We start from the raw sequence: 26,708 nt of genomic DNA on the forward strand, positions 1-26,708 counted from the left end.
CACGTGTATGAGACGGTTTTTGAAAGTTTGCAGTTTGCCGCTCGAAGACAGGCTGAGTATTATAATAAAAGAAGTAAGCACAGAGATTTTTACGTAGGAGAGTTGGTACTCTTAAAAGACACATCTATAAAACCAGGTCTAAATAGAAAATTAGCCCAACCTTGGATAGGACCGTACATGATTACAAAAATTAAAGGACCAGAGAACTACGAAATTACATCAGTAAACGGAAAGCTAAAATCTATTGTACATAGTAATAGATTGAAATCATTTCGAACTAATAAAGACTCAACCCCGAAAGAGTGTAAAAGCCTAGATTCGAATGTACACCTCGAAGAAATAAACGAAGACCGGTATGTTGATCCACATATGCCGATAATCAGTTTACATACACCGGATCTGACTTTTCGAAAAAATACAGGAGTAACAGATTTACTAAATGAGACCCCCTGCCCAAAAATTAATATATGTCCGAGACGATTAATTCTAGAAGAGAGTGATGATACTAGTACAGCAGAAAATCTGGAAGGGAAAAATGAATGTATGAGTAAGGAGTTGTTGGAGTCAATAGCTGAACCTTCTGAAAACCCTTCAGAAATAGAAAGAGAACGTGAGGACGATAGCATTATTATTAAGGCACCAGAATTAATAGATGAACCCCTTGAAGAACCGTTGGCAATACGACGGGAGAGGAGAGCCATAAAACTTCCAGCTAGGTATAGGTAAAGTATAAGGTATACAGGTAAAAAAAAAAGAAAAAAAAAATAAATAACTAATAAATAAATAAAAATATTAATATTAAAATAAGTAAATTAATAAGTTAAATACTAAAATTAAAAAGAAAATAAATTTATTTATTTTTTTTTTAAATAATAAAAAAAAAATATATAATTAATAGCTTTTATTGTCTATTCTGTTGTTGATTACTAAACACCGGAAAATCGGATTTTTGTTTTTGTTTGTTTCAGCGCTCTTAACTACTTTATTGGCGATTGGAGCCTACATAAATATAGGATTAACAATTTATTATCACATACGATTGTAGCACCCGTAGTGTTAATATTAGTCTCATATCGCTAAAAAAAAAAAAACGTTGGAAATTGTTCACAAATAAGGTCCAATTATGTAGAAAACATGTTACAAGTGCAAATAGTCCAAAGAGCCCGGATTCACCGACAAATCGTATATAGAAACACATAAAAATCGCTTATTGTTGGCCCCGTTATCACCAACCACCGTTAGTTTGCTCGCTAAGAATGAAACGAGTTATGTCGGCCGTGCAATCGGAGAAGTCCTGTACATATTGAAATGTGTACCAAAGAGAGTGCAAGTAAGAAAAACGTATACTTGCTACCATGAACTTCCTGTCTCTGATACGGATAACCGGTCCTATTTTGAGTCGCCAATGACACATGTACTCCTGGACTATGCAGACCAGGTTGACCGCAACCTCATTAATTCACCAATGTATCAGATTGAAAAGCCCTGGGTAGCCTTAACTCCACTGCAGGTATCCCAGACACCTCCTGATGGACTTCTACCTTATGAAGATTCAGAAATCAAAATTTAGTACCATTATGAATTTGGGAGTGGCCGAAATTTATAACAACGAAGACGTCAGACAAGCACAAGAAATAGTACAAGTCGGCTTGGAACGATCAGCTATAAACAATGTCATTATTAGAAAAATCCAGGGAAAGAAGACAGAAAAATAAGAACTGGATTCAACTATTTCATGCGGAAGAGTTGCGTAAATTTGCTAAGAGCACGTTATCGCACGAGTGATTGTTTTATTGTGTTTCGTAAAGGGACTCGCTAGCGTGATATTGAATGGCTACGCAATATATAAAACCTTGGGATGCGGTATCGTCATCTTGGCCAGTTGCGGAAAAATTTTACGATGTGGCTTCTTAATCAGAGAAGGGGTGAGGATCTTGCTTCGCCAGAAACTCCGACTAACATAGTTCCTGAGGCAACCAATTCCACAAGCCCTGAAGTGATGGTTTCAAATATATATTCTGAGGTACCGACCTCTCCAAGTTGGATGCGGAAATAAATGGTAACCAAGATTCAGACAACTTCGTCTGTTACAGATCCTATTAAACCAAGAATACTTACTCCGAAATTGTCCTTCATTCAAAAAAAATCCTGAAATATACGATTCCTATCATTTGTAAATAATCATTAAATAAAAAAAAAACATTCTAAATAAATCAACAATGTCTTATCGTCGACACATAAATGGAGCCAGCTGAGAACATGTTTATTTTCCACCGAAGAAATGTAGTAGCACACGTCAGGTCGCCCCGAGATGTGATGACAGCTTCTCTACTTCGACTACTTGACTGTGCGTGCGTGGTAGTTCTTAAACGTTTTGGTGTGAAGGACTATGTTACAACTTTTAAAATAATTTTTAATAAATTAAGTGTTAAAATCGGTGAAAGACTCTTAAGAAAGTGACTAAAATGCATATGTAAAAAAAAAAAAAAAATTGACTTTTTGTTTCAAAAGAATATCAATAAAAATGTGTTTTCGTAATTAAAATTATGTGAAAATTGGACTCTATGTTACTGAGAAGTGTTTAGATGTAGACTTTTTGTAACGATTGAGATTGTTGATTCTTAAGATTTCAAGTAGATATCGGAAATACTAGAATGCGGTTTGTATTGTTCATTTTGGTATCATAAATAAGGCTCTTAAGGGAGCCTTCTTTTAAAAAGGTGGGAGGGATGTAACAAACCGCATTTTGGGATTCGAAAGCGATTAAAAAAAAATAATAAAACGCAATACAGGCAGAACTTTGTAATTTAATTACGAAGTTGCGTCTTGAGAACCGAGGGTCCAGACTAAATACTACGTAGGCGGTTCTGGCAGGAATGTGCCGAGGTGGCAGTTAGAGTAGATGGAGCAGGGAAGAAATGAAGAAAAAATCGGGGAGTCGGTTACGGGATTGGAACAGAAAAGCATCGGGCGAAACCGGGAAATTAAAGTTTTTGTTGTGTTTTTAAATTCGAGTCGTGCGATTTGAACTTATAGCAATTTAGTTATAAAATTCGTTGAATTGGATTCTCTTTCTTCGATGAATATTTTACTTTAACAAACGGGTAAGCGTTATTAAAATCTTAAACTTCCGATTTCTCATTGAACCTGCTAACCACCTCGGCAAATTTCGTAATGATGTTGTTGAATAGCTTATGTCATGTAATTTTTACTTTTTAAAACCTTTGTCAGTTGTTTTTTTTTATATATAATATAATACGTTCTTGTTCAAAAATAAAGCAAACTTATTCTTTAGCAGTGAAATTTCGTTTTCTTTCAATCTATTTTTATTCTTAATTTCAAATTACTGCCGTTTGCTTTCAAGTGAACGAATGCAGTGTGCCAAACCCTAACTCAGTCATTGCTAGCTATCAAGAAAACGGTAGTGCGTGGACAGTTGGGTACGCGAGCCGCTCCGTGGACCTAGCTAGGAAACCCACTACGGGAAACGAGAAGTTCTCGAGAGCTAGTTTGTGACAGGCATGATGCATAAAAGATATTGATCGATCATTGGTATTCATCAGCTTATAGGTCTCTAAATATGAAAATGTTTAAGTTCAATCATTTTCCTACCTAAATTGGTTATAACTTAAAAACTAAAGATGATAGAAAAAAATGTTTCAGATGAAAAACATTCTAAATTAATCCAGAAATAATAATTCATAAACGGTTTTACTTCATCCTTGATGATTATTCATTTATAAGAGACACATCACGAAGATTTTCAAAATTAATGATTTTGAAATCAAAATAAAACATAAATCTAAAACTGAAAATGGTGGAATGTATTGTTTCAGCTAGTAAGCATTTAAATTAACTTTAAAGGTATGATGTATAAAAGATTTTGATCCATCAGCTTATAGGTCTCTAAATATGAAAATGTTTAAGTTCAATCATGTTCCTGCCTAAATAGGTTATAAGTTGTAACTTAAAAACTAAAGATGATTGAAAAAAATGTTTCAGATGAAAAACATTCTAAATTAATCCAGAAATAATAATTCATAAACGGTTTTACTTCATCCTTGATGATTATTCATTTATAAGAGACAAATCATCAAGATTTCCAAATTTAACGATTTTGAAATCAAAATAAGATATAAATCTAAATCTGAAACTGCTGGAACGTTTTGCTTCAGCTAGTAAGCATTTAAATTAACTTTAAAGGTATGATGTATAAAAGATTTTGATCCATCAGCTTATAGGTCTCTAAATATGAAAATGTTTAAGTTCAATCAAGTTCCTACCTAAATAGGTTATAACTTAAAAACTAAAGATGATAGAAGAAAATGTTTCAGATGAAAAACGTTCTATATTAATCCAAGAATAATAATCCATAAACGGTTTTACTTCATCCTTGATGATTATTCATTTATAAGAGACACATCATGAAGATTTCTAAAATTAACGATTTTGAAATCAAAATAAGATATAAATCTAAAACTGAAAATGGTGGAATGTATTGTTTCAGCTAATAAGCATTGAAATTAACCTTAAAGGCACGATGCATAAAAGATTTTGATCCATCATTGGTATTCATCAGCTTATAGGTCTCTAAATATGAAAATGTTTAAGTTTAATCATTTTCCTACCTAAATAGGTTATAACTAAAAAACCAAAAATAATAGAAAGAAATACTTCAGATTAAAAACATTCTCAATTAATCCAAAAATAATAATCCATAAACGGTTTTACCTCATCCTTGATGATTATTCATTTATAAGACATACAACACAAAGGTTTCCAAATTAAACGATTTTGAAATCAAAATAAGATATAAATCCAAAACTGAAATTGCTGGAATGTATTGTTTCAGCTAATAAGCACTAACATTAACCTTAAAGGAATGATGCATAAAAGATTTTGATCCATCATTGGTATTCATCAGCTTATAGGTCTCTAAATACGCAAATGTTTAAATTCAGTCATGTATCTACCTAAATAGGTTATAACTTCAAAACTAAAGATTATAGAAAGAAATGTTTCAGATGAAAAACATTCTAAATCAATCCAGAAATAATAATTCATAAACGGTTTTACTTCATCCTTGATGATTATTCATCTATAAGAGACAAATCACCACGATTTCCAAATTTAACGATTTTGAAATCAAAATACGACATAAGCCTAAAATTGAAATTGCTGGAATGTATTGTTTCAGTCAACAAGCATTTAAATTAACCCTAAAGGCATGATGCATAAAAGATATTGATCCATCATTGGTATTCATCAGCTTATAGGTCTCTAAATATGAAAATGTTTAAGTTCAATCATTTTCCTACCTAAATTGGTTATAACTTAAAAACTAAAGATGATAGAAAAAAATGTTTCAGATGAAAAACATTCTAAATTAATCCAGAAATAATATTTCATAAACGGTTTTACTTCATCCTTGATGATTATTCATTTATAAGAGACACATCATGAAGATTTCCAAAATTAATGATTTTGAAATCAAAATAAGATATAAATCTAAAACTGAAACTGATGGAACGTTTTGCTTCAGCTAGTAAGCATTTAAATTAACTTTAAAGGTATGATGTATAAAAGATTTTGATCCATCAGCTTATAGGTCTCTAAATATGAAAATGTTTAAGTTCAATCAAGTTCCTACCTAAATAGGTTATAACTTAAAAACTAAAGATGATAGAAGAAAATGTTTCAGATGAAAAACGTTCTATATTAATCCAAAAATAATAATCCATAAACGGTTTTACTTCATCCTTGATGATTATTCATTTATAAGAGACAAATCACCACGATTTCCAAATTTAACGATTTTGAAATCAAAATACGACATAAACCTAAAATTGAAATTGCTGGAATGTATTGTTTCAGTTAATAAGCATTGAAATTAACCTTAAAGGTATGATGCATAAAAGATTTTGATCCATCATTGGTATTCATCAGCTTATAGATCTCTAAATATAAAAATGTTTTAAGTTCAATTATTTTCCTACCTAAATATGTATAACTCAAAAACCAAAAATGATGGAAAGAAATGTTTCGGATTAAAAACATTCTAAATTAATTCAAAAATAATAATCCATAAACGGTTTTATTTCATCCTTGATGATTATACATTTATAAAAGACAAATCACGAAGATTTCCAAAATTAATGATTTTGATATCAAAATGTGATGTTAATTTAAATGTGAAACTTCTGGAATGTATTGTTTCAGCTGATAAGCATTCAAATTAACCTTAAAGGCATGGTCCATAAACGATATTCGTCCATCATTAGTATTTATTAGCTTATAAATTTCCTAATGCAAATTTAGTTAATTTCGTTACTAAATAGGTTGTAACCCAAAAACTAAAAATGATGGAAAGAAATGTTTTAGATGAAAAATATTTTAAATTAATTCAAAAATAATAATCCATAAACGATGTTGCTTCATTTTGTTTATTATTAATTGATAAGAGACAAGACACGATGATATCCAAATTTAACGAATTATAACTCAAAAACTGAAAATGATAGAATGAAATGTTTCAGATAAAAAACTTTCTACTTAAGCCCATAAGGGAGTAAATAATATCAATTAATAATCTTAGATTAATCCAACTTTGAAGTAATAAACATTAATGAAAATAATTAATAAAAATTATTAAGGATTTGATAGGGAAAACAAGTTTATTAAAAATAAAACGATATAAATAATGCTGATCATAAATATATTTATAATATTTATTAGTTTCTACAAAACAAGCAAATCATCAGTCAAGAACATAGTTTCAATTTCCTTAAGTTACATTATTGCAAGAAAAAAGCTTATAATATATTAAGTTGCTCTGACAATGTATCTAATATGACTACTCTAATACTTTGATTGGTGATCAAAGTCATAAATAGCTACCAAAGTGTCTTAGAAAGGTTGTAAAATTGGTTTTCATTATAATGTTTTCAAAGGTTTTCGATTCACAAAGATAGTTATCACCCTGTATTTGCTATAAATATTTTTATCTTTTTCTAGTTACCGTATATTGACTTTTAATCAATAAATTGCGAAACAAAATATAATAGAAACAATAATAAACTAAATTAAATGTATTCCAAATACTATTATATTCCTTAATATATTAGGGATTTAAGAAAATTAAACAAAATTTAGATATCACAGAAACAGAATTTTAACGAATAGTTATTTAAGGTACAACTTATTGCTTGCAAGTTACACACTACTTATCAACTAATAAAATAATACTTGGAAATTTTCTTACATTTCATTTTTTTTGTTAATAAATATAAAAACTCAATATTTACATAATTTTTTAAAAAAAGAATTGGAAATTAGAATGGAGCTTGAGAAAATGATTTTGGCAGTATCAGTAATTACTATACGTGCGACTGTGCGTGTCCGTTACGGCCGTTTAAATGATTCATTTCCGTAGGATGATGATCATCCTCGGGTTGTATAGCCGGGAAAAGATCCGAGACGTATTTAGCCTGAAATTAAAACAAGAAATCTTATGAAACGTGACTAATAAGTATTTTTTGAAAAATATATAAGCTTGTTAAGTTTGTTAATGTAGTGAAGATGTAATAGGAAGTAATAGTGAAAGCAAATAAAATTAATGAAGACAATAATTAATACATAATCATTTATAAATAAGCAAAGAAGTGTCTCGAGTAAGTGTTTAAATCACCAAACAGTATTTTTGATGTAAGATACTAACTGTAAATTATATTAATAAGGAGTAAATAAATTAATAAAGTGGAATTAATTATACAAGATGATTCCGTTAAATGATTTAAATCCAATTTTGGGAATAAATTGATTACTTAACTGAATCACCATGCATAAAAAAACAGTGTGAGTAAAGAATTTTAAGCACAACAAAAAAAATCGAATTAATCAAATAACTATTTACACTATTACTTGTATTACAAAGTAACTTTTTTAAGAATTAAAATAAATTATAATTGTACCTTATTTTTAAAGTACAAATCGTTTATTGTACAATTAAGGCGGAATTGGTTCGTATTCTTCACGCGGGTTAGATTTCTTGAAAAACCCACCGACAAAGTTAGCCTAAAAAGTGTGCAGAAAAAAAATAACGTATTGTGTTAGTTTCACCCATCAAAAACACTGTATTGTACACAGGAATATTATATTTTGCACAAAACTAATTTAAACAAAGAAAACTTTTATTTCTTTAAGTTTTAGTTCAACACATTGTTACATTTTAGACACTTTACACAACACAGAAAAATAGCAACCAGATAAAGAATTTATTTTTGATGTTACTTACCACAACAATCGCAACGACAGCCCCGATTGAAAACCCGGCCAAAACGTCGCTCCAGTGATGTTTATAGTCCGATATTCTAGTCATACCAGTAAAAATAGCTGCCAGAACGGCGATAAATTGCAGGGCGTGTCTTAACAATTTTGAACCGTTCCACGTCATACGTGATTGAAGGTAAATCTATTAAGAACATAAATCGAAGGATTATAACTGGAATTAGAGTATATGATGGAGTTTCTTTTTTTTTGATACTTACTGCGAAATAAACCATCGTGTACATTGAAAATGATGAATGTCCCGATGGAAAAGACAATCTGAAAAAAATTATTTATTAAATCAAAACTATATAAAGTTTATATTCTATGTTCTAAGTTTATTCTTCTATAAAGAGTTTTATATTCTTATAAAATCTAAGATGGTCAAAAATAACTGATTTATAAACATTACGACAGGACATTAAAAAACTTGTAAAATGAGTCCAAACTTGACATATCTATAACATATGTATAATAATAATTCATTTCCAAAAATCTCAAAAGTTACAGGTCGTCAGATACAGTCTTTGTATTTCATTATGTATTTCACAACATTATAGAATAAATAATATAAAATATAATAATATAGAATATATGACGATTTATACAGCTTCAGATTGCCCGCCGAATCCATGAACTCGCTGATACCGTAGTATGCGTTTTCACCAAAGGGTTCTCTTAATCTCTTTTTGTAAGGAAGCATTGCGGTAGTTGTATCTATAAGTTTGTTATAAAATTTTACGCTCTGGTATTAATGTTTTGTTTTATGAAAATAAGACATCTATAGATATACAGCGAATAGACACTCATTACTTTTAATTTCTTAAATAATGGTTTACAGCTCTTCATTTGATTTGGATTCATCAACGCTCTGCCTGCTCTTTTTGTATAATAAATATTCGTTCAGCTCCTGGGGAACTATAAGACTATGTCGATCTATCAATCTCAACATTGTTCTTAGCTAGAAAACTACTGAACTGAGTTTCTTTCCAACTTCATGTATCTGTGCGTTCCATTTCAGAGAACTCTCTAGGATTACTCCCAGTAGTTTAGCAGCTGTTGCATCAGTGGATTTAGTGTGAACCTCAATTCTTTGTGTTTTTTTTTCATTCAGTTGTTAAACCAGTCAGAAGCGACCGTCCGACTAAAAACTTCATCTTCTTTTAGATTATCATATTTTTAAGGATTCAGCGAGATCATTAACATACAGCAAGAAAAGAATTGACCCCAAGATGGATCCCTGCGGCACATCAATCCCAACCTTTTTAATAGTCGACTTGCAATTACAGTTTTGTACTAGTTCTCCTCGCTTATCAAGTAACTATTATTTAAGTACTATTATTTAGTTGCATTATAGTGTTGCATATCTCTGTCTCATTTGTAAGAAACAGTACAAAGGAACATTACATTTAACACAATCCATGTAATCACTCGGGCTGCAAAGGCTATTTCCTTATCCTTGAAGCAATTTCTGTTAGTTTATTCGTAAAGAAGTTGTTGAGGTCTTCAGGGTCTATATTAGTTTTGATGCTGTGTTTGGAATTTATAGCTTTTGACCTATTCCTCGCTCTCAGAATGTAGTTTCAGAATGTATAATTCTGTAGTTTTAGAAATTCTGTCTAGTACATCTACTTATATATAACATTTTATAACATGTGTTCCTAGATTTTTATCGGGTACTCTTTGTCCCGTTCATCTTTGATTTTTGTTGTTCATTTTGGTTTGAACTTGCTTAGCTCATCTTAGTTTTTCAGTTTGTTTGTTGTGATGTTTTCTTATTCATTTATTGTTTTTTTTAAGTTCTACGATTTCCTTTGTGTTTTTTATTAGTTTGCTCATTACTTTTGGCGTGATGTTCGCGTTTACTAAAATGGTGGTCGAGAAACCACCGTTTTGCCAATGATTTTTGCGAGTTTGGTTGAACCGTTGCAGTATTTTTCTTTTTTTCTTCTTGTTTGTTTTCTTGTTGTTCCTTCCTTTTGTTTTCTTCTTTTCTTTTTTCTTCTCTGGTTGTCCATACGTTTTGTGGCACTGTCGATGTTACAGTCTTCTTGTTTTCGCCGTTTGGACATTAGCAATTCCCCTTGGCAGTTGGCGCATTTGGGAGCTAGGGTTAATGTTATTGTGCAGGTGTTGGTCATGTGGCTGCCGCCGCATTTCATGCACTTGAAGTTATCGTTGCAATTTTTCTGGACGTGCCCATAGAGCTAGCAGCGATGGCATTGGATTATTTCCGGTTTTGTTACCGATTTTATTCGACCTTGGTTACGTTGAGAATCGATTTGTATGCTTTTTCGATTTCTACCAGCACAAGTGGTGCGGGTAGACCTTTCTTTCCTTTTATTAGAGTGACTTTGAAATTGGGTATCTCTGTTTTTCTAGATTTCCTTTCACTTCTTCCAGGGTGATTCTATCATCACTCTCCTTATCACAACTTTTAGTTTTGTTTCTGACATCAGATCGTAGGGATTAAGTTGATACACCTATAAATGCGACATTTGCGAAATTATTATACTTTCTGCATAGCTTTATTGATTTATTGCAGCCTTAATTGATACTATAAATGGGCGTTTGTAATTTGAGCTCTTAAACTAGTTCTAATTTTAATCATGAAGGCAAATGTTGACTTTTCGTAGGCATGTGTATTCAACAGCATTATTCTAGATTTTTGTGGGATCCTTTTTAGTGTCAGAAAGGGATTTGAGGCTTGGATATATCCACTAAATGTGGAGAGTGTTCATCAAAATCTGAAAATCTTTAAGTATATTTTTCTATTAACAAATATAAAACAGCTACATATTCTTGAAATATTTTATTTTCACATGACTACCCGTTCAATATTTTTGCTAGTTCTGGAAAATGTCCTGCAGATATATCTGAGCGAAAAAGCAATGAGTAAGATTTATATGCTTCGTTTTACCTTGCAGGTAAATATTTAAATTGTTTTGCTTTGTCATGATATAAGTCAAAAATGCAATGTTTCTGCAAAATGCTTCCTCTGATAGATCACATAGCTTGGAAGGTGTGCCTCTCATATTATCGTGGCATGTCGGGTAATGTAGAGTACGATAAATTAAATTACGAATTTCGCTTCACATTTATGACTGATTTGTTCAAAATTGTATTATCGAGGATCAGTTTATATTAGAAAATGAATACTATCCTATTTTTTGTGTCCCCGACAATATTTAGACTTTAGATTGTGCTTATATTGTAAAATTGAGCAAGCCTGCAAGCATGTTACAGAAAATAGTGGTGTTATTGTTTTACATCAGGTGGCGTTTTAACATTTGAAATTAATATAATCAGTATTCATTGAAACTTACAATCGTCGTTCTTTATTAATTTTCAAATTTACAAGAGTTAATTTTTTATGAAGGCCGGACAAGAGTTAAACCTTTGGCATAGGGTGTGATACATTAAATAAGATTAAAATTTTCTGATTATTACAAAAATCTTAGTGTCGTTATTATATGTTGGCTCGCTTCTGATTGCGAATCAACATACAACTCTAAGACTTTTGTAAAAACTATAAAAAACTTTTTTTTGTAAAACTATATTTGTTGGGTTTAGAACGCCTATTCATGAACGCAGTAAAATGAATTGCAATTTCTGTTAATAATATCAAAACTTTTCGTAATCGCCGCTAGTCTATCGATTGCAACTCATTTTCACATTTAAAATTTTATCAGAGTTCAGAGAAACGAAAAACTAAGTAATGATGAAGCAAGACAAATTTTTTCTACAAAACAAAGTTTTAGACATTCTTCAATACTAATCAAACGCCGCACGAGAACACAATTGCATTAGATTTGATAAAAGTAGACTGAATTGGACCAATTCATGAATAAACGTGCAAACACAAGTTTTGAGTAGAGCCTTCGAGAATTGAATATGGAAAAAGTTTCGCTTTATTTAATGAAATTATTTGAAAATATGTTATACCAAATAAATTTGAAGTAGTATTTATTATCTCTGCTTTGAGCTTTTTGACTTGAAATAAGTAAGAAATTTTTTTTTACAATCCTAAAAAAATCGGAACTAGAGACGTTGTGTTAAGATGCGTTTTAATTTTTTAGATCTCAAGAACTCTTTGAGTCCTTCAAAAGACGTATATTTTACGATGCTAAAGTTAAGGGTTAACTTAACGCTTTAGGGCAGTTTCAGAAACCACTACTAATACCGGTAGTTAAGGGTTAAATTGTTTACAACATTTTCAGAGGTCCATTAAAGCTCTCCCCACCACCATATAATTTTGACAATGTACTTCGATAATAATCTGTTGAACCCAAAAAACTTTGATTGAGTTCAAGATATTTCATTCAAATTTGGATTTTGGGTTTTGTCGTCCTCTTAAAGATGCCTAAAATGTCTATTAAACTGTCATTTATTCCTTGATCAGATAATCGCAGATAATTCATGTGGTATAATCGATTTAATTCTAAAAAATAACCAACTAAAAATGTTAAGAATAAGTATTGTTGTACTCTCAACAATTCGGAGTCTAGAATGTTATTCATGAAGGCTTGTCGTGACTTTAGATGCTTAAATTACAATAAATTCGAAAGCGCCATAAAAAGTATCTCGTGGCGCAACATATACCATTGCTTAGATTCCGATGATAAGGTGTTATTTTATTGCTAAAAGATCGTATTTGATAAACATATACCTTTTGTATGAAGAAATTTTAAAACTCTTAACGCAAAAGGGAAACCAACACCAATTGGATATTCGTTTAATTTAGCTTAATCTCAAACCAAACTTTATCCACGGAGACTTTATTCAGGTCTTTGTCGATTTTTTTTTAAATCGATTGCAACTGCAGATACATGTACATAGTTTATTTTTTTTATAAAATTTTAATAAGTTGTAACTTTAATACTTTAAACCATACGTTCATATAATATTATCGAATTCACATTATTTTTTTAGTTGCAATTTTAGTAAAGTGCACTTGCTTTATTTTTTATATAGTTATTATTAGCACTGAAAACAATTCCCATTATTTATGATACATGTTTGCAAAAATAGTATTAGAATGAAATGTGTCATTAGAAAACATTAAGTGTACAATAAGAATGGGTAAATTTATTATTGCTTTTCAGTTTGAAGCAGTGTTCATTTCGTTTGATAATAATAAACATTATATTGATAAAACGTTACATTTTTTTAATAAAAATACTAAAGTCAATTAAAAGCATTTATTATCTGCTAATGATGCTTGTGATGTTTATAAGTTCAAACAATACGAATCGATACGATGCCATTTTGACAATAGATATAATTTTTAATTAATAAAGTGTATCGTACTATAATCTTAATCTTAAAAATCAACACGAACTCCAATATTTGGCTAAAATCTTAATTAATTTAGGATCCTAAGTTTATGATTGGATCATTTCAATATCAAAGTAACATTTGTTGACAAATCAGACAAAACAGAATAAATAAAAATATAATACGAATTATGTAACCTTAAATTTGATAGTTTAAGAGAACTGAATATCGTGTTATGGAACATAACACAATAGTAGAAAAGTTATTTGAAGCAAACAATAAGGATAAAAAAAAGAGGGGGAAGAAGAAGAACTGGGAGGAAAGGATAGCAGAAGTTGGGAAGAACAAATGGAAGACTCCCTAGCAGATATAAAGGAATTAGCCGGAAGGAACCGGAGGTAGTCGAAGAAGTGGATGGAGGAATAGAAAAAAGATTTATCCGACGCCATCAAGCATAAGGATCAGGAGAAGAAGAAGATGCTGGGATAAATGCCGCTTGAAGTTGTCTATCGCATATCAGGGGATGACATCCCAAGGATGAAAAAATATTGGAATACATGATCGAATATTATATTACCGTTTACATCACTGTACATTTGAGTACAGTACATTTTAATTGAGCTGTCTTGTCTAGTACGTTGTTGAAACATGAATGTTGTTAAGCAAGCGAATATTACTTCTACTGATTTTGAGAAGGTTTTTAAACAAATTGATTAATACTCGTTGCTGAAGAAACTAAAATGTTTTAACAAGTCTTCTGCTGCCATAACTTTTATAAAATTGTTCCTTACTGATAGAGTTTGACCTGTTTATATAATGGATTATTGTTTTGTATAATAGTGGTTTATTGAATTTTTACCTGTTGAGTTCTTGCATAGGCAGAATATTTAAAGATTTTTAGAAATTAATACTCTTTTATGTCATAAAGAAAATAAGAACTCAAAAACGATAAGAACTACAACTATTACCGATTCTTTGTCCTAAATTAACTTCAAATTTAAGACACACATAAGAATCACATCAATACCATTATTGTACGTACCATTAATTTTTCAATAAATCGCAAATAAACAAGATTAATGGTCATAGCCTACATTTGAAACGCTTCTCAAACTCTTACAAAGGAAAAACTCGAAAGCCATATCATTCAATAACTATGATATTTAAAGCAGTGCTTTGTAAAATATTATGCTTTGCCGATTTTCTTTATGTCCTAGCTCTAATATCTGATAATATAATATTTATCTAAACAGTATAATAAAGCTGGTGAAGTATAGCGTTCCCGACTAATTGCACATTTATTAACTATAATTTCATAATAAAGTACACACTTTCTCAATTCGAGAGCTTTTAATAAGCTTTAAGTCTTTCATAAGATTTGTGCTAGTTGAAATTTTATAACTACGCGTAGGCGTCGTGCATTCAAGCAACTAAGTTTGTTACTTCTTCTACTGCTATTTAATTCTACGATTCCACTAACGCAGATTTTAATATTTTGTCATTTGTTATTTTACACTGCCGAATCCTATGTTGATTTCAATCCAGGCTCTGAAGAGGTATATTGAACTATCTGGGTATATTATACAGCAATTAGTGTTTGACAAATTTTGTTGTATGCTTGGGCTCGTTGTTTTGCTGGAAAATCTAGCGATCTTCAAGGCTCAAGTGTTCCACTGATGGCATCAAATTTTCATTTAAAATACTTTTGACTTGATACTCAATCCATAATGCCATCAATGAACACCATTTCTCCCACGCCCATTGCCGTGCTTTACGGTTGATAACAAATTTTTCAGCTCCATCATCGTGTTCCTACAAACTTTTGGCCAATCATCACATTCAAAAATGTTGCACTTCGATTTGCCAGGTAAACAACTGTAGACCAAAAATCTATTCCCTTGTCAACACTGTTAGAAGGAATCCAAAAACGACTGATTAAATATTTGTGTTATAAAACCCAACAAGTGTACAGTAACTATGCGTCTGGTTGTGAAATGTTCGGATTGTTAACGCTTTCCCAGCGACGAGTATATAATGACGTTTTATTTTTGTACAAGCTTGTCAATGGTCATACTGATTCCCCATCGCTGATGGCGAGAATTGATTTTCATGTTCCTCCTCGTCAGTTACGGTACGACTTCCTTTTTTATATGCCCACTCCACGAACAAACGCATATCGTATCTCACCTATTCTGAGGATGGAAAGAACCGCGAATCGGGCGAGTTGCGATCTTTTTTAGAGTAACCCACGAAATATTAAGTTTGCGGTCCGCGAGGATGTGAAGACTGCGCACATCATGTGTAATTTTAATATTTAATAATATTAATTTAAGATAACAACATATTTGTAATCACATTAATATTACTTTAAGGTTTTCGTATATAATAATTATGTGGAGCAACTTTATTAGGTTTATCCTGTTGTTGCTCCCCGATATCAATAAATAAAATAAAAACATGAGATTGAGATTGACTATAGTCAAAGACAGCGATTTATTGAATGTTCTTGCATGTCCAGACGTTTTAGATACAATCGCGATGTTCAGCTAATTCTACTTGTTTGGGTTTGGTTCACTTTTTTTTAATAAGAACCTGATATTTCTTCTACATAATTTCTTTAGCTGCTCTCTCTTCGTACTTTGCTATCGAACGAGTCAGTCTCATTGTAATTTATGTTAATGGTCTGGACTGTTGAACGATTTATTGTTAGATTCATAATTTTTTTACTACCAGTTTTATAATCTCAACTGAAATTTCCGTTCTTGATGCCACTTTTCAACCAATCTATATTATTGTAAGCAACTTCAACTTGAATTCATAAATTCAAATGCATTTGAAAGAAAAAACGTTTTCTCGAATGAAATTAAGAAATGTTTAAGGTAATGTTATACCAAATTATAAGCTTCTAGCTAGGGTGATCACTTTATATAAAATGTTAAAATTCCCCGAATTAACTTGAACTTTGTTCATAATGGGATAAAAGATAAAAAATGTTGTCCCCAAAACAGCTTAAAATGAATGAATGAAACTTTTTTCGCTTATAAAGAAACGTTTGAAGTTATGTTGTACAAAATTATAAGTTTCCAGAGTGATTATTTTATTTTATCTACGACTGCTTGGATAAGTCATCATTACCGCACTCATTTGAGGTGATTTGAGTTACGTAATGAAGTTCATTACCGCACTGGTTTCATTACGTAACGCATTTTTAGCCTAATCAGAGCAGACTTAATTTATTGAAACGAGCAACAATACAAAAGAAAATGTGCGAGAAACAATACTATTTATTATAAACATTAATTGTTATGTTTTTACATTTCAAAACACTTATTCCAGATGACTAAACATGTTGTTGAAACGGACAATTCAAAATTGTCAATAATCATTTCAAAATATTTTTATAAATGTCAAATAGACTTTTCTAAAGAAATTGATTTTTTAGTAATTTTTAGCAGTCGTAGATAAAATGCTGTATATCACACGTGGGCTAGAGCATAATTACAGTACTCGGTCTTCGACCTCGTCGTGCACTTCTCCACACTCGTACTGTAATTATGTTTCTAGCCCACTTGTAATATAAATAACTATTATAGTAGTATAACATTTTAAAAATCACAGATTTAATTTGACATTTGTTGAAAATGGGATAAAAGATAAAAATAGTTTGGTCCTTAAGAGCTTCAAATTAAGAAATGGAACTTATGCGCTTATAAAAGAATGTTGTATTATTATATTGCAAATTATAAGCTGCTATGGCCGACTTTAATAATTACCGTTTGTTGAAAGTTACAGAGTTTTCGACTAAGAGCATTTTTATTAGCTGTGCTTAATAATACCTAAAGTGAGCACTTTCAGAGTGCATTTCTATACCTTTCCAGAGATTTTATATTAGAAGAAGTTATGGAAAAATAATTAAGTTTTACGGAATGTTAAAATTCTGTTATCATCATTGTTTAGTATTGATTATGTAGAAAGTAATAACTTTATTATGTACGCTCCAAGTTATTGTCACTCGATAACGCAATTAGTGTAATCTGTACACTAATATATTTACGAGACGATCGATATGGAAATTTGTAAACCTTAATTAACATAACAACACTAAGTATAAACGCCAACAATTATCTCATTTTCAGTTTTTATTGACTTACCTCATTTCTTTCATAATTCTCCTATTATTCATAAAATCGCTGTTGCTGCACTTAAAGTACTCATGAAATTTATGTTGGTTAGCGGCGAGGGTACAATCAATATCCGGCCGACAAACCGTAAGAAAGTGGGGCCTCAGTCTTCCAACCGTATATTTCATAACATCAGTAGTTAATTGAGAACAAGCCGCACCAAAACCAAACACTCCGATCACGCAATAAGATTTCCAAGCCCACGACGGTATCGTTCTTCCAAAACACTTCACTTGCGTATCTCTTGGATGCGTTAAAAATTCCGTCAGGATCATCTGAAAAAACAAAAAAAAATTTTGATAAAATTTAAATAAATTTGAAATGTTATCTTTCGATTCGTGTTGTTTAAATTATAATCGTAATATTGTTTAAGCAGAAGTGTGTTATGTGGTAATAAACAGTCGGCAATTAGCAACGGCTTGATTTTATTGCCTCGAATCGGGCTTCAAGTTATAGCGCGGCCGTTATCGGACCACTCTTCTCATTAGAGACGGCATAAACAACGTTTGAACCGTAATTCCGCAATTCGATTTGAAGAAGGAAGATAGAAGAGAACTATCTAAAAATAAAATCGAATAAATCACCATGTCAAAATAAGCAAAGTGTAAACAATTCTGGATTGATAAATCTCCTTTTGTCTATTATTACGAAGAACTCAAATAAGTGTCATCATCTATTCAATTAGTTTTCAACACCATTAGATTTTTTTGAATAAGATAACACAAAAATTTTGATTGGAATTAGAAACAAACACAACTCTTTTCGAGTTTGAATCATCATTTATACGCCGTTTGAAATGCGCATACCCCGTTCATCAATTCGCGCTATTTAACAGTAACATTTATTCCGTCCGCCTCGGTCCATTGAATATTTATGGCACCAGGATCAATAAATAGTTGGGCGTATCTTCCGATTCGACACACTACACGCGAAGAAGACACAAAACAAAAGTCCTCTTATTGTTAGATCGTTTCGTTCTCTTTGCGATCCGGAGGAAGAACAGAATACGCCCAACCAAGTCCACCTCTACATCGAAAAGCGTAGAAAATTGTTTAGGACTTAATGACCGTCATCTATCTGGAAGAATATGACGGGACAAAATGTGCGGGTAGATTGAGCCATGATTACAGGGGGAAGCAAGCGTAAAATCTAAAAGGCGGGATACACGAAAAAATCATCGGTGAATTTAATTAAAACGTTGCGCCGAGTTTTATTTTATGATTATGAAATTTTAAATTATACGCGCCGCCGCTGTAATGCATGTTAATAAGGCGGAGACTTTTATTCCAAGACTTTTTTTATTCGTTCGAAAAGGGGAATTTTAACATAATTATAGGGGTTGGGTATCTTGTAACTATATTGATGCAAATACGGAGGTTTTTAAGGAAGATGTTGTCCAGTTTTGGATTACTCCTCATAAATTTTCTTGGTACTCCCCATTTCTTTCCTTTTCCATTAAGTTAAATTGATTGGAGTGAATTGAACGACTTTTTATATGGAAAAGATCAAATGCAATGTTAAATACTTAAAAAAAATAATTATATTAGGGGGCCAATTTTCTTAATAATGAACTGGATGTTGAATTAATTTGTATCAATTTATTGCAAATTTATTATAAATTTAGTTAACTTCACTTGAATATTAAATTTCAGTATAATTTTATGTGTTTAAAATGTAAACTAAGCAATATCATAACTAAGTCAACCGAGCCAAAATTAAACTAAATTTTCTTTTAGAATCACATAAATCCATGTAACTACCACCCATTAATCGATATTATTACCTTGACACCCCGTTATGGTAGTTAATCTGCGTTATGATGGGCCCATTACTCTAAGTAATTAATAATTTCTAGCTGTTAGCGTAATGAGAATTTATGCCAGGTGATTTTCCCGAATCCCATTACATGGTTGGTAAAGAAACGCGAGAGGATTCAAGCCAAAGGCATGAAAGCGGTGGTTTGTATAATTAAATTTTATTAGGAAATATAACCAAAGTTTCCTTTTCACCTCCAAGTTATTTATGAGTCAACTACGTTGAAATTGTAGATAGAAAGAGGAAGTGTAAGTAAAGAGCATAGAGTTAACGAATAAATTTATTGGGAGGTATGCAAAACCGTAACAAAGTATGTAATTTAGTGTGGCTTTCGTACACCATGTGGAGGAAATGTATCCATTAGGAGAAAGATTTTCTACCCACCGGGAATATTAAGAGTTAGGTCGTAGAGACATGACTTTGCAATTTAAGTCGAGATCTATTTAACATGATTGCGTTGTATGTAAAAGGAGGATAGTCACGGAAATAGAAGAGCTACAAATCTTGTCCGCGTGCGCATATGCAATATTCGTAACCCGTCGTGGCTACGAAAGTAATAATTTTACAAATGCAATAATGAAAGTTGATTTGCATGAGACATTTAATGCTTTGGTAAGCATAGAGGATTGTTTCGACACTTTACATTTCATTTCTTCCGCATAACTTTACATAATAAATTTTATCTTAATAGGTTTCTAATGATGATCTTCATTTTGTAATGACTTGAATAAATACATCGTCACTGCTTAATTATAAACAATACTTATGGTTATTTTTGTATTTTAATTTGATTATTTTTTTAATTCGTTACTGGAAATTCATCAAGATAAAATTTTGTAAATTGGTATGTGAAATAACTCATTGTAGGTGAAATTTAAATTTTATCACAGGTTCAATTAATTAACATCCCTTTGAAGTATGACGACGGAAGAGGACCAAAGTGCCACTCGATGCTCAATTAAACTTCCAGGTCTTGTGTAATTTAATTGATGTGATTATAAACATGCACGAAATTACCCAGATTGCTTCCTCGGTTGCTAGTAAATTTTGCCAGTGGAGCTTCAATCCAAAATTGATAATCAAATTATGAAGTATAGCTTAAATATCAGGATGCAAGTGCTCATAATTACATACGAAATGATGTCAATATTTATTGTTATGTGAGTGTTGGTCAAACCAATAAAAGACAGTTTTCTTATTAATTAGTTATTAATAATTTCACCGCGGTCCACTTTTCTCAGCAACTCCTCGTAGCGCGTAACACATGTAAGATATGTAAAATAAAGAGTTCAACACAACAATATCAGAATTAGCAATTTAGGAATAAAAACAGTTGTATCTAATTCTGATATCGTTGCAATTTACAAAAAGTTTAATAAATTTCTTTGAATTAGAAAGTACTATAAAAAATTATCTTAAATAAAAAGGTGTAAAGGGTGCTTTACAACATAATTGAGGTTTGGTCTTTTTGGGATAACCGCATTCATCATCTATCTATTTTCCAAAACAAGTGAAGATAACCTACCACTGTCGGTTAGAGTAAAAGTGAAATATTGAAAATACTGAAATATTACCCATCAAAAGCCATACAACTACGGATTTTAAAGCCAGTTCATTTCACAAAAGGAAATTGATAGATTGGGGAAAAAATTGCATTTGCGCCTAGAAAACCTATCATCATAGTTGTCGACTTAAAAAATAACTGATGTCAACGAACCTAAGTGAAGCTGATGTTTCTTATGTTGAAAACCAGGATAGCTTAAGAAGTTTCTTTGATTGACTGAGAGAAGAAAACGAAATTGAAAATGACGAGAAAAGACAGGTAAGTGAAGAAGTGATTTTACAAAATAAGCCAGTTGCAAATCAAAGATATAAGCAAGCGACAACTTTACAATGTGAGCCAGGCGCATAGTGAATATAGTTCGTCCAACTTTTACGAAAAGTAACGTGTCCTATACCTCTAAATTTTTGACTTGTTTTCTAAAGATAGCAATTTCATCATGGTCTCTCTTGAATTTTCAATTTTGGCAATCTACATGATAATGATATGACCATGTTTTCAACTGTAATAGAAAAATATCAATCGAATTTTCATTTTGCCTTAACGCAATAAGTTTCGTAGATTTGTTATGAGCTAAATCGTGTGCCCGCGCTACAATGTCATCAATTATGCTATATACGCAACTTATAAAACATATAATTTACAAGTAACTTTTCCTAGAAGACATATGCTTTCTTTTTCACTAGTTTTTCTACCTGACATTTCAATATAAAAATCGTTTGATTGCGTTTTTCCGATTTCGACCTTGAAATTAAAATTTGAATTCAATTATCAACAATTTGATAATTTTTAAGATTTTGGAAATTTCAAGTTGGTCTTCATTTATTCTTGGACGACTAACCCCTAATGAATCACGCATATGTTCATTATCTCTGTATTTGGCAATAATTTTACTAACCATAGGGTGATGAAATTGGTGGACGAATGTGTACCTACTACATCATTAAAAACAGCGCAAGCTTTCACAACTGTCCTTTTTATATTTCAGTACCACACATCATAAGGATTTTTATCTTATTTTCAGCAAGAGACATTTGTGAAGAGATTTTTTAGAAAAGAAGCTTATGAAAAGATTAGAAAGCAATTAGAACGTAAATTAGATTTTACTGATTTATGTTTGATTAAAAATTTATCAAACATAATACAAAGTTTGTTGTAAACCAGCATTAATCAGGAATTTTTCTGAATTCCAGCAAAACTTATTTCTAGAATAATAGAAAAACACAAAAATAATTTTCTTTCCATATTGCTATCGATAACACAGCTCTACAACAAAAAAATTTTTTTTTGTTGCCCTGGATATTTTGCAAATTTTTATGTTTTCAAGTGTCCAGATTACGACATGATTACTCTTGTTTTTTTATGATTTTTACATATCTTATATTTTGAACAATTATGGGTTTGTTAGTAATAAAATTTATTTTTCCCCACTCTCAGACCCCTTGCTCCGCAGAACAGCTGAGATCTCAGTTATTTGACAATATTCAAGTATTTACACGTGAATCTGGATAAGTTTTCATGTGTTAATATTTTGTTTCAATTACTGAATGCCCATTCTAATATATTTGTCTTGTCTTTTAAAACATGTATATATTATTTATCAAAGAAAGACTTTATACTAAGTGATATTTTTATATTCATGTCCTTAATCGATTTCGATTATACAATCATCATCAGAAGGATGCAACTATAAAACTTACAATGCAAAATCATGGAAATACATTTCAAACAAATTACTTACGTCAGTGAACCAAAATGAAACATTAATAAACAAATTGTAAGCACTATTAAACAAAATTAAACGTTACCCACGCTACAACACATAACGTAATACAAAAATTTTCGTGTCGGTATGAAATCAACGACTTAACAATTTTTATATAAATCCACTTATGAAACAGACAAGGATGTAGATATCACCAAAACAGCATGAAGTTTTGTTTGGGATGAATAAAAAAGGAAGCAAAAGAAAAGGAAAAAGAAAAAGAAAGGTTCCATTGGCAACTATAGAGACCCATAAGTTGCGGGTGCTAATTGTTACCTTAATTAACACCCCTCGTTCATATGGGTCTAACATGGTTATTTTTTGAATGGTTTTTTTAGAATGGAATACATTCGTATATTTATGGGGGTCATCTGTTCGTTAATTAGTTGTACATTCGGGTTTAGATGTTTAGATGCTAAAGGTTTTAATCGAAATCAAACGTGAAGATATCCAGACTTACAGTCTACAAAATGTCCTGTTCTGCAAAGTGAAAATCTCCCTCATCCTATTTACGTTCCAAAAGTAATTCGCATGCCCTCAGAAACAATGATGTTGCCAAATTCACAGAAATCGGGACAGTCTACCAGTGGAACTGAATGGGAAGGTGAAACATCTACGAAAAGGTTATTTTCTCAGAATCAGCTCAGTGATTTAATATGTGATCTCAATTTATCAAAATAAGGATCAGAACTGTTAGCCTCAAGATTGAATGAAAAAAATGTATTGGCTCCAACAGTAACAATTACAACATACAGAACGCGAGAAAGTGTATTATTACAATCTTTTAGTGAAAATGAAGAACTGGTGTACTGTAATGATATCGCGAACCTGCTTCTAGACATGGGTTTAAAAGAATATAAACCTACTGAGTGGCGCCTTTTTATTGACAGTTGTAAAAGAAGTTTAAAATGCGTCTTACTGCACAATGGAAACAAATTTGCATCAATTCCAATTGCCCATTCAACAAAACTCAAAGAAGAATATGAAAATGTAAAATTAGTTTTAGAAAAAATTAATTACTCGGAGCATCAATTGCCAATCTGTGTGGATATGAAAATGGTTAATTTCTTACTTGGTCAACAAAGTGGATACACGAAATACCCTTGCTTCATTTGTATCGGGGACAGTAGAGCAAAGCAATTTCATTGGGAACAAGATGTTTGGCCTGTAAGAATTCTATAACTGTCGGTAAAGCCAATGTAATAAGGGAGCCGTTAGTGAGCACAGACAAAATCATACTTCCACCATTATATATTAAGTTAGGAATGATAAATCAATTTGTAAAAGCGCTGGACATGGAAGGAAATTGTTTTAACTACATTTGTAGAACATTTCCGAAGCTTAGTATGGAAAAGTTGAAAGGTGGAATATTTGATGGTCCTCAAATACGGCAATTGATGAAAGACACAGATTTTATTAAAGTTATGACTGTTCCGGAAAGTAAAGCTTGGAAAAGTTTTATGTTGGTAGTCGAAAATTTCCTAGGTAACCATAAAGCACCAAATTGTGAAATTGTACAAAATATGCTGCCAAACTTTCAGACTCTAGGAGCAAATATGAGTATCAAGTTATACTATCTCCGCAATCATATGGATACATTTCCGGATAATTTAGGAAATTATAATGAGGAACAGGGAGAGCGGTTCCACCAGGATCTAAAAGTAATGGAGGAGAGGTATCATTGTCGATAGGATTGTCACATGATGGCAGATTACCGCTGGTCTTTAAAAAGAGATTGTCCCCTGAAAAATTATAAAAGAAAAGCCCATAAAAGGTATTTTATGGAAATATAACATATGTTTGCGACATTTTCCTCTCTATTTACTTCGATGTATCCTAATTTTTCAAAACAAAACTGACATTATAAATATATCTGTTATTTTGTTTCTTGTTTTCCGATTTTTGTAATGTAAAATGAAAATAGAGGTTTAAAAAAAACGAGAGCAAATCTTACAAAATCATTGATAGTTTCATGAATTGTGAGCATAAATATATCTAAAATCAATCTTATATCTAGGACAACAAAACCACTGTAGACCAGTGTAATAAGAAATACGAAGCGGCAAATTCTGCTCAACCCGAAATTTGGAATAATTTAAAAAAAATTGTTTTCTAAAAAACATAAAATTACAGAAATAATCTTCTTTCGGAACTTGTTTCTATAAATGATTAGAGATGCCATCCACAATAAAATAAATCAATCAGACATTCTACTCAATATGGAAAAATCTAGGAAAACGGATTTTGTAAGGAAAGGGATAATGACAAAAGTATTTAATTCAGTATTTGCTGTTTTATAGATGATGAAAAAAATGATGAAGTTCAAACTAAATTGATCAAAAATTCTTCTCATTTAGTAACTTCCAAAGATTTTAGAAAAACTTGCATTCCGGAAAAAAAGAAATTAATTTTCTTTCGGTACGTGCTGCTATAGATGTTTAGGAATATGATGCACTTTAAAATAAATTAATAGGAAATTCTATTCAATTTCAGAAAAAGAAGAATTTCAGAAAAACATGCTCTCCGGAAAAATAAAAAATTATAAAAGTATTTTCTTTATATTTGCTGTTTTAGAGATGATGGGAAAAACGATGGAGTTTAAACTTAAGTGATAAAAAATTCTGCTTAATTGGAAATTTGCAAGAATTCAAGAAAAACTTGCTTTCCAGAAAAAGCTTATAGATAATATCATGCAGTTTAAACTAAATTTTAATAAGAAATTCTGCTCAATTCGAAACTTGGAAGAATTCTAAGAAAACGGATTTTCTAACCAAAGGGTATTTGATTCTGCTCAACCCGAAATTTATAACAAAACCAGAAAAACTTGTTTTTCAGAGAAGTAGAAAATGACAGAAATCATTTTTCCGTGTTTGATGTTATAGATAAGAAAGAATATGATCCGAAATTCTTCTCAACCCGAGCAAAAGATATTACATAAACCTTGTAATGCTTTCTTTACAAGAGAGTAGAATCTCTTATTTGCCTTTTCAATTATGGTTAAACAAATACTGTTATATATTGCATTATTTTCAATACTTCTTCACTTAAAAATATAAATGTGCAATTTTATGTCGTTGCTTACAGCCTCGATTAATTCCGTCTGGATGCAGAGTATCTTTTTAATCTGGTCTTAGAACATCAAAACAATGGTTTATGTAAATTTTCAACTTTCTATTCAGCTTTCATTCTGAAGTTGAATCCATCTCGGTAAGTAATTATTTTAAATTGTTGTACTAACTACTCATGAAATAACAAATTTAACGAGCAGTAATTTAAGTATTATTATAATTATTGTATAATGATACTTGAAACGAGGCTAATGAATATAAAAACCTTGTTACCAAAAACATTTTTATACCATTTAAAAAAAAGCTTAAGATAAATTGAAAGCTTGATAACAGTTAATAATGATGAAAGTTTAAAAATCCGCTTTAAACGACCGACTTTCTTTTTGCAATTTCAATTAAAATTCTTGACTTTGAAATGAGTTCCAACAAAAATTTTAAGGAGATATAATTAACGCAACTTTTATGATTTCTTAGAAATTGTCATCTCGTACATTTTGTTTGTCTAGATAATATGTGAGAATGAATCATAATTTTATTGACCAGATTAAATTCTGCAAAACAAAATTTATTTAGACGGGTTTCAAAGAATACGAACGAACAATAGTGTACAATTGCATTATTCGAATTCAGAATTAATTTTAATAAATTTGAGAGAAAAGTTGCCTACATACAACGAGTAATGTCAAATAACAACATTAACACAATCTCATAGTAAT

At 31.0% G+C, this 26,708-nt stretch overlaps 1 protein-coding gene across 3 annotated transcripts in view; it reads right to left on the bottom strand.

Moving 5' to 3' along the window:
• LOC111417557 (wunen) overlaps window positions 1–26,708 on the bottom strand; it is a 66,762-nt gene that overhangs the window by 11,049 nt on the left and 29,005 nt on the right. Inside the window, exons 3-7 of one of the 3 annotated variants that reach the window (XM_023049874.2) lie at window positions 17,754–18,058; window positions 8,547–8,604; window positions 8,294–8,470; window positions 7,971–8,073; window positions 7,401–7,487 (exon numbers count right to left, since the gene is read on the bottom strand). In XM_023049874.2, the coding sequence (XP_022905642.1) occupies window positions 8,005–8,073; window positions 8,294–8,470; window positions 8,547–8,604; window positions 17,754–18,058 (609 nt within the window). In that variant the 3' untranslated portion in view covers window positions 7,401–7,487; window positions 7,971–8,004. Of the gene's footprint in view, window positions 1–6,698; window positions 7,488–7,970; window positions 8,074–8,293; window positions 8,471–8,546; window positions 8,605–17,753; window positions 18,059–26,708 lie in introns of those variants that run through there. The other 2 variants (XM_023049872.2, XM_071197318.1) reach the window with 2 other exon arrangements.

This window comes from Onthophagus taurus, chromosome 7 (assembly GCF_036711975.1).
Source record: "Onthophagus taurus isolate NC chromosome 7, IU_Otau_3.0, whole genome shotgun sequence".
NCBI lineage: Eukaryota > Metazoa > Arthropoda > Insecta > Coleoptera > Scarabaeidae > Onthophagus > Onthophagus taurus.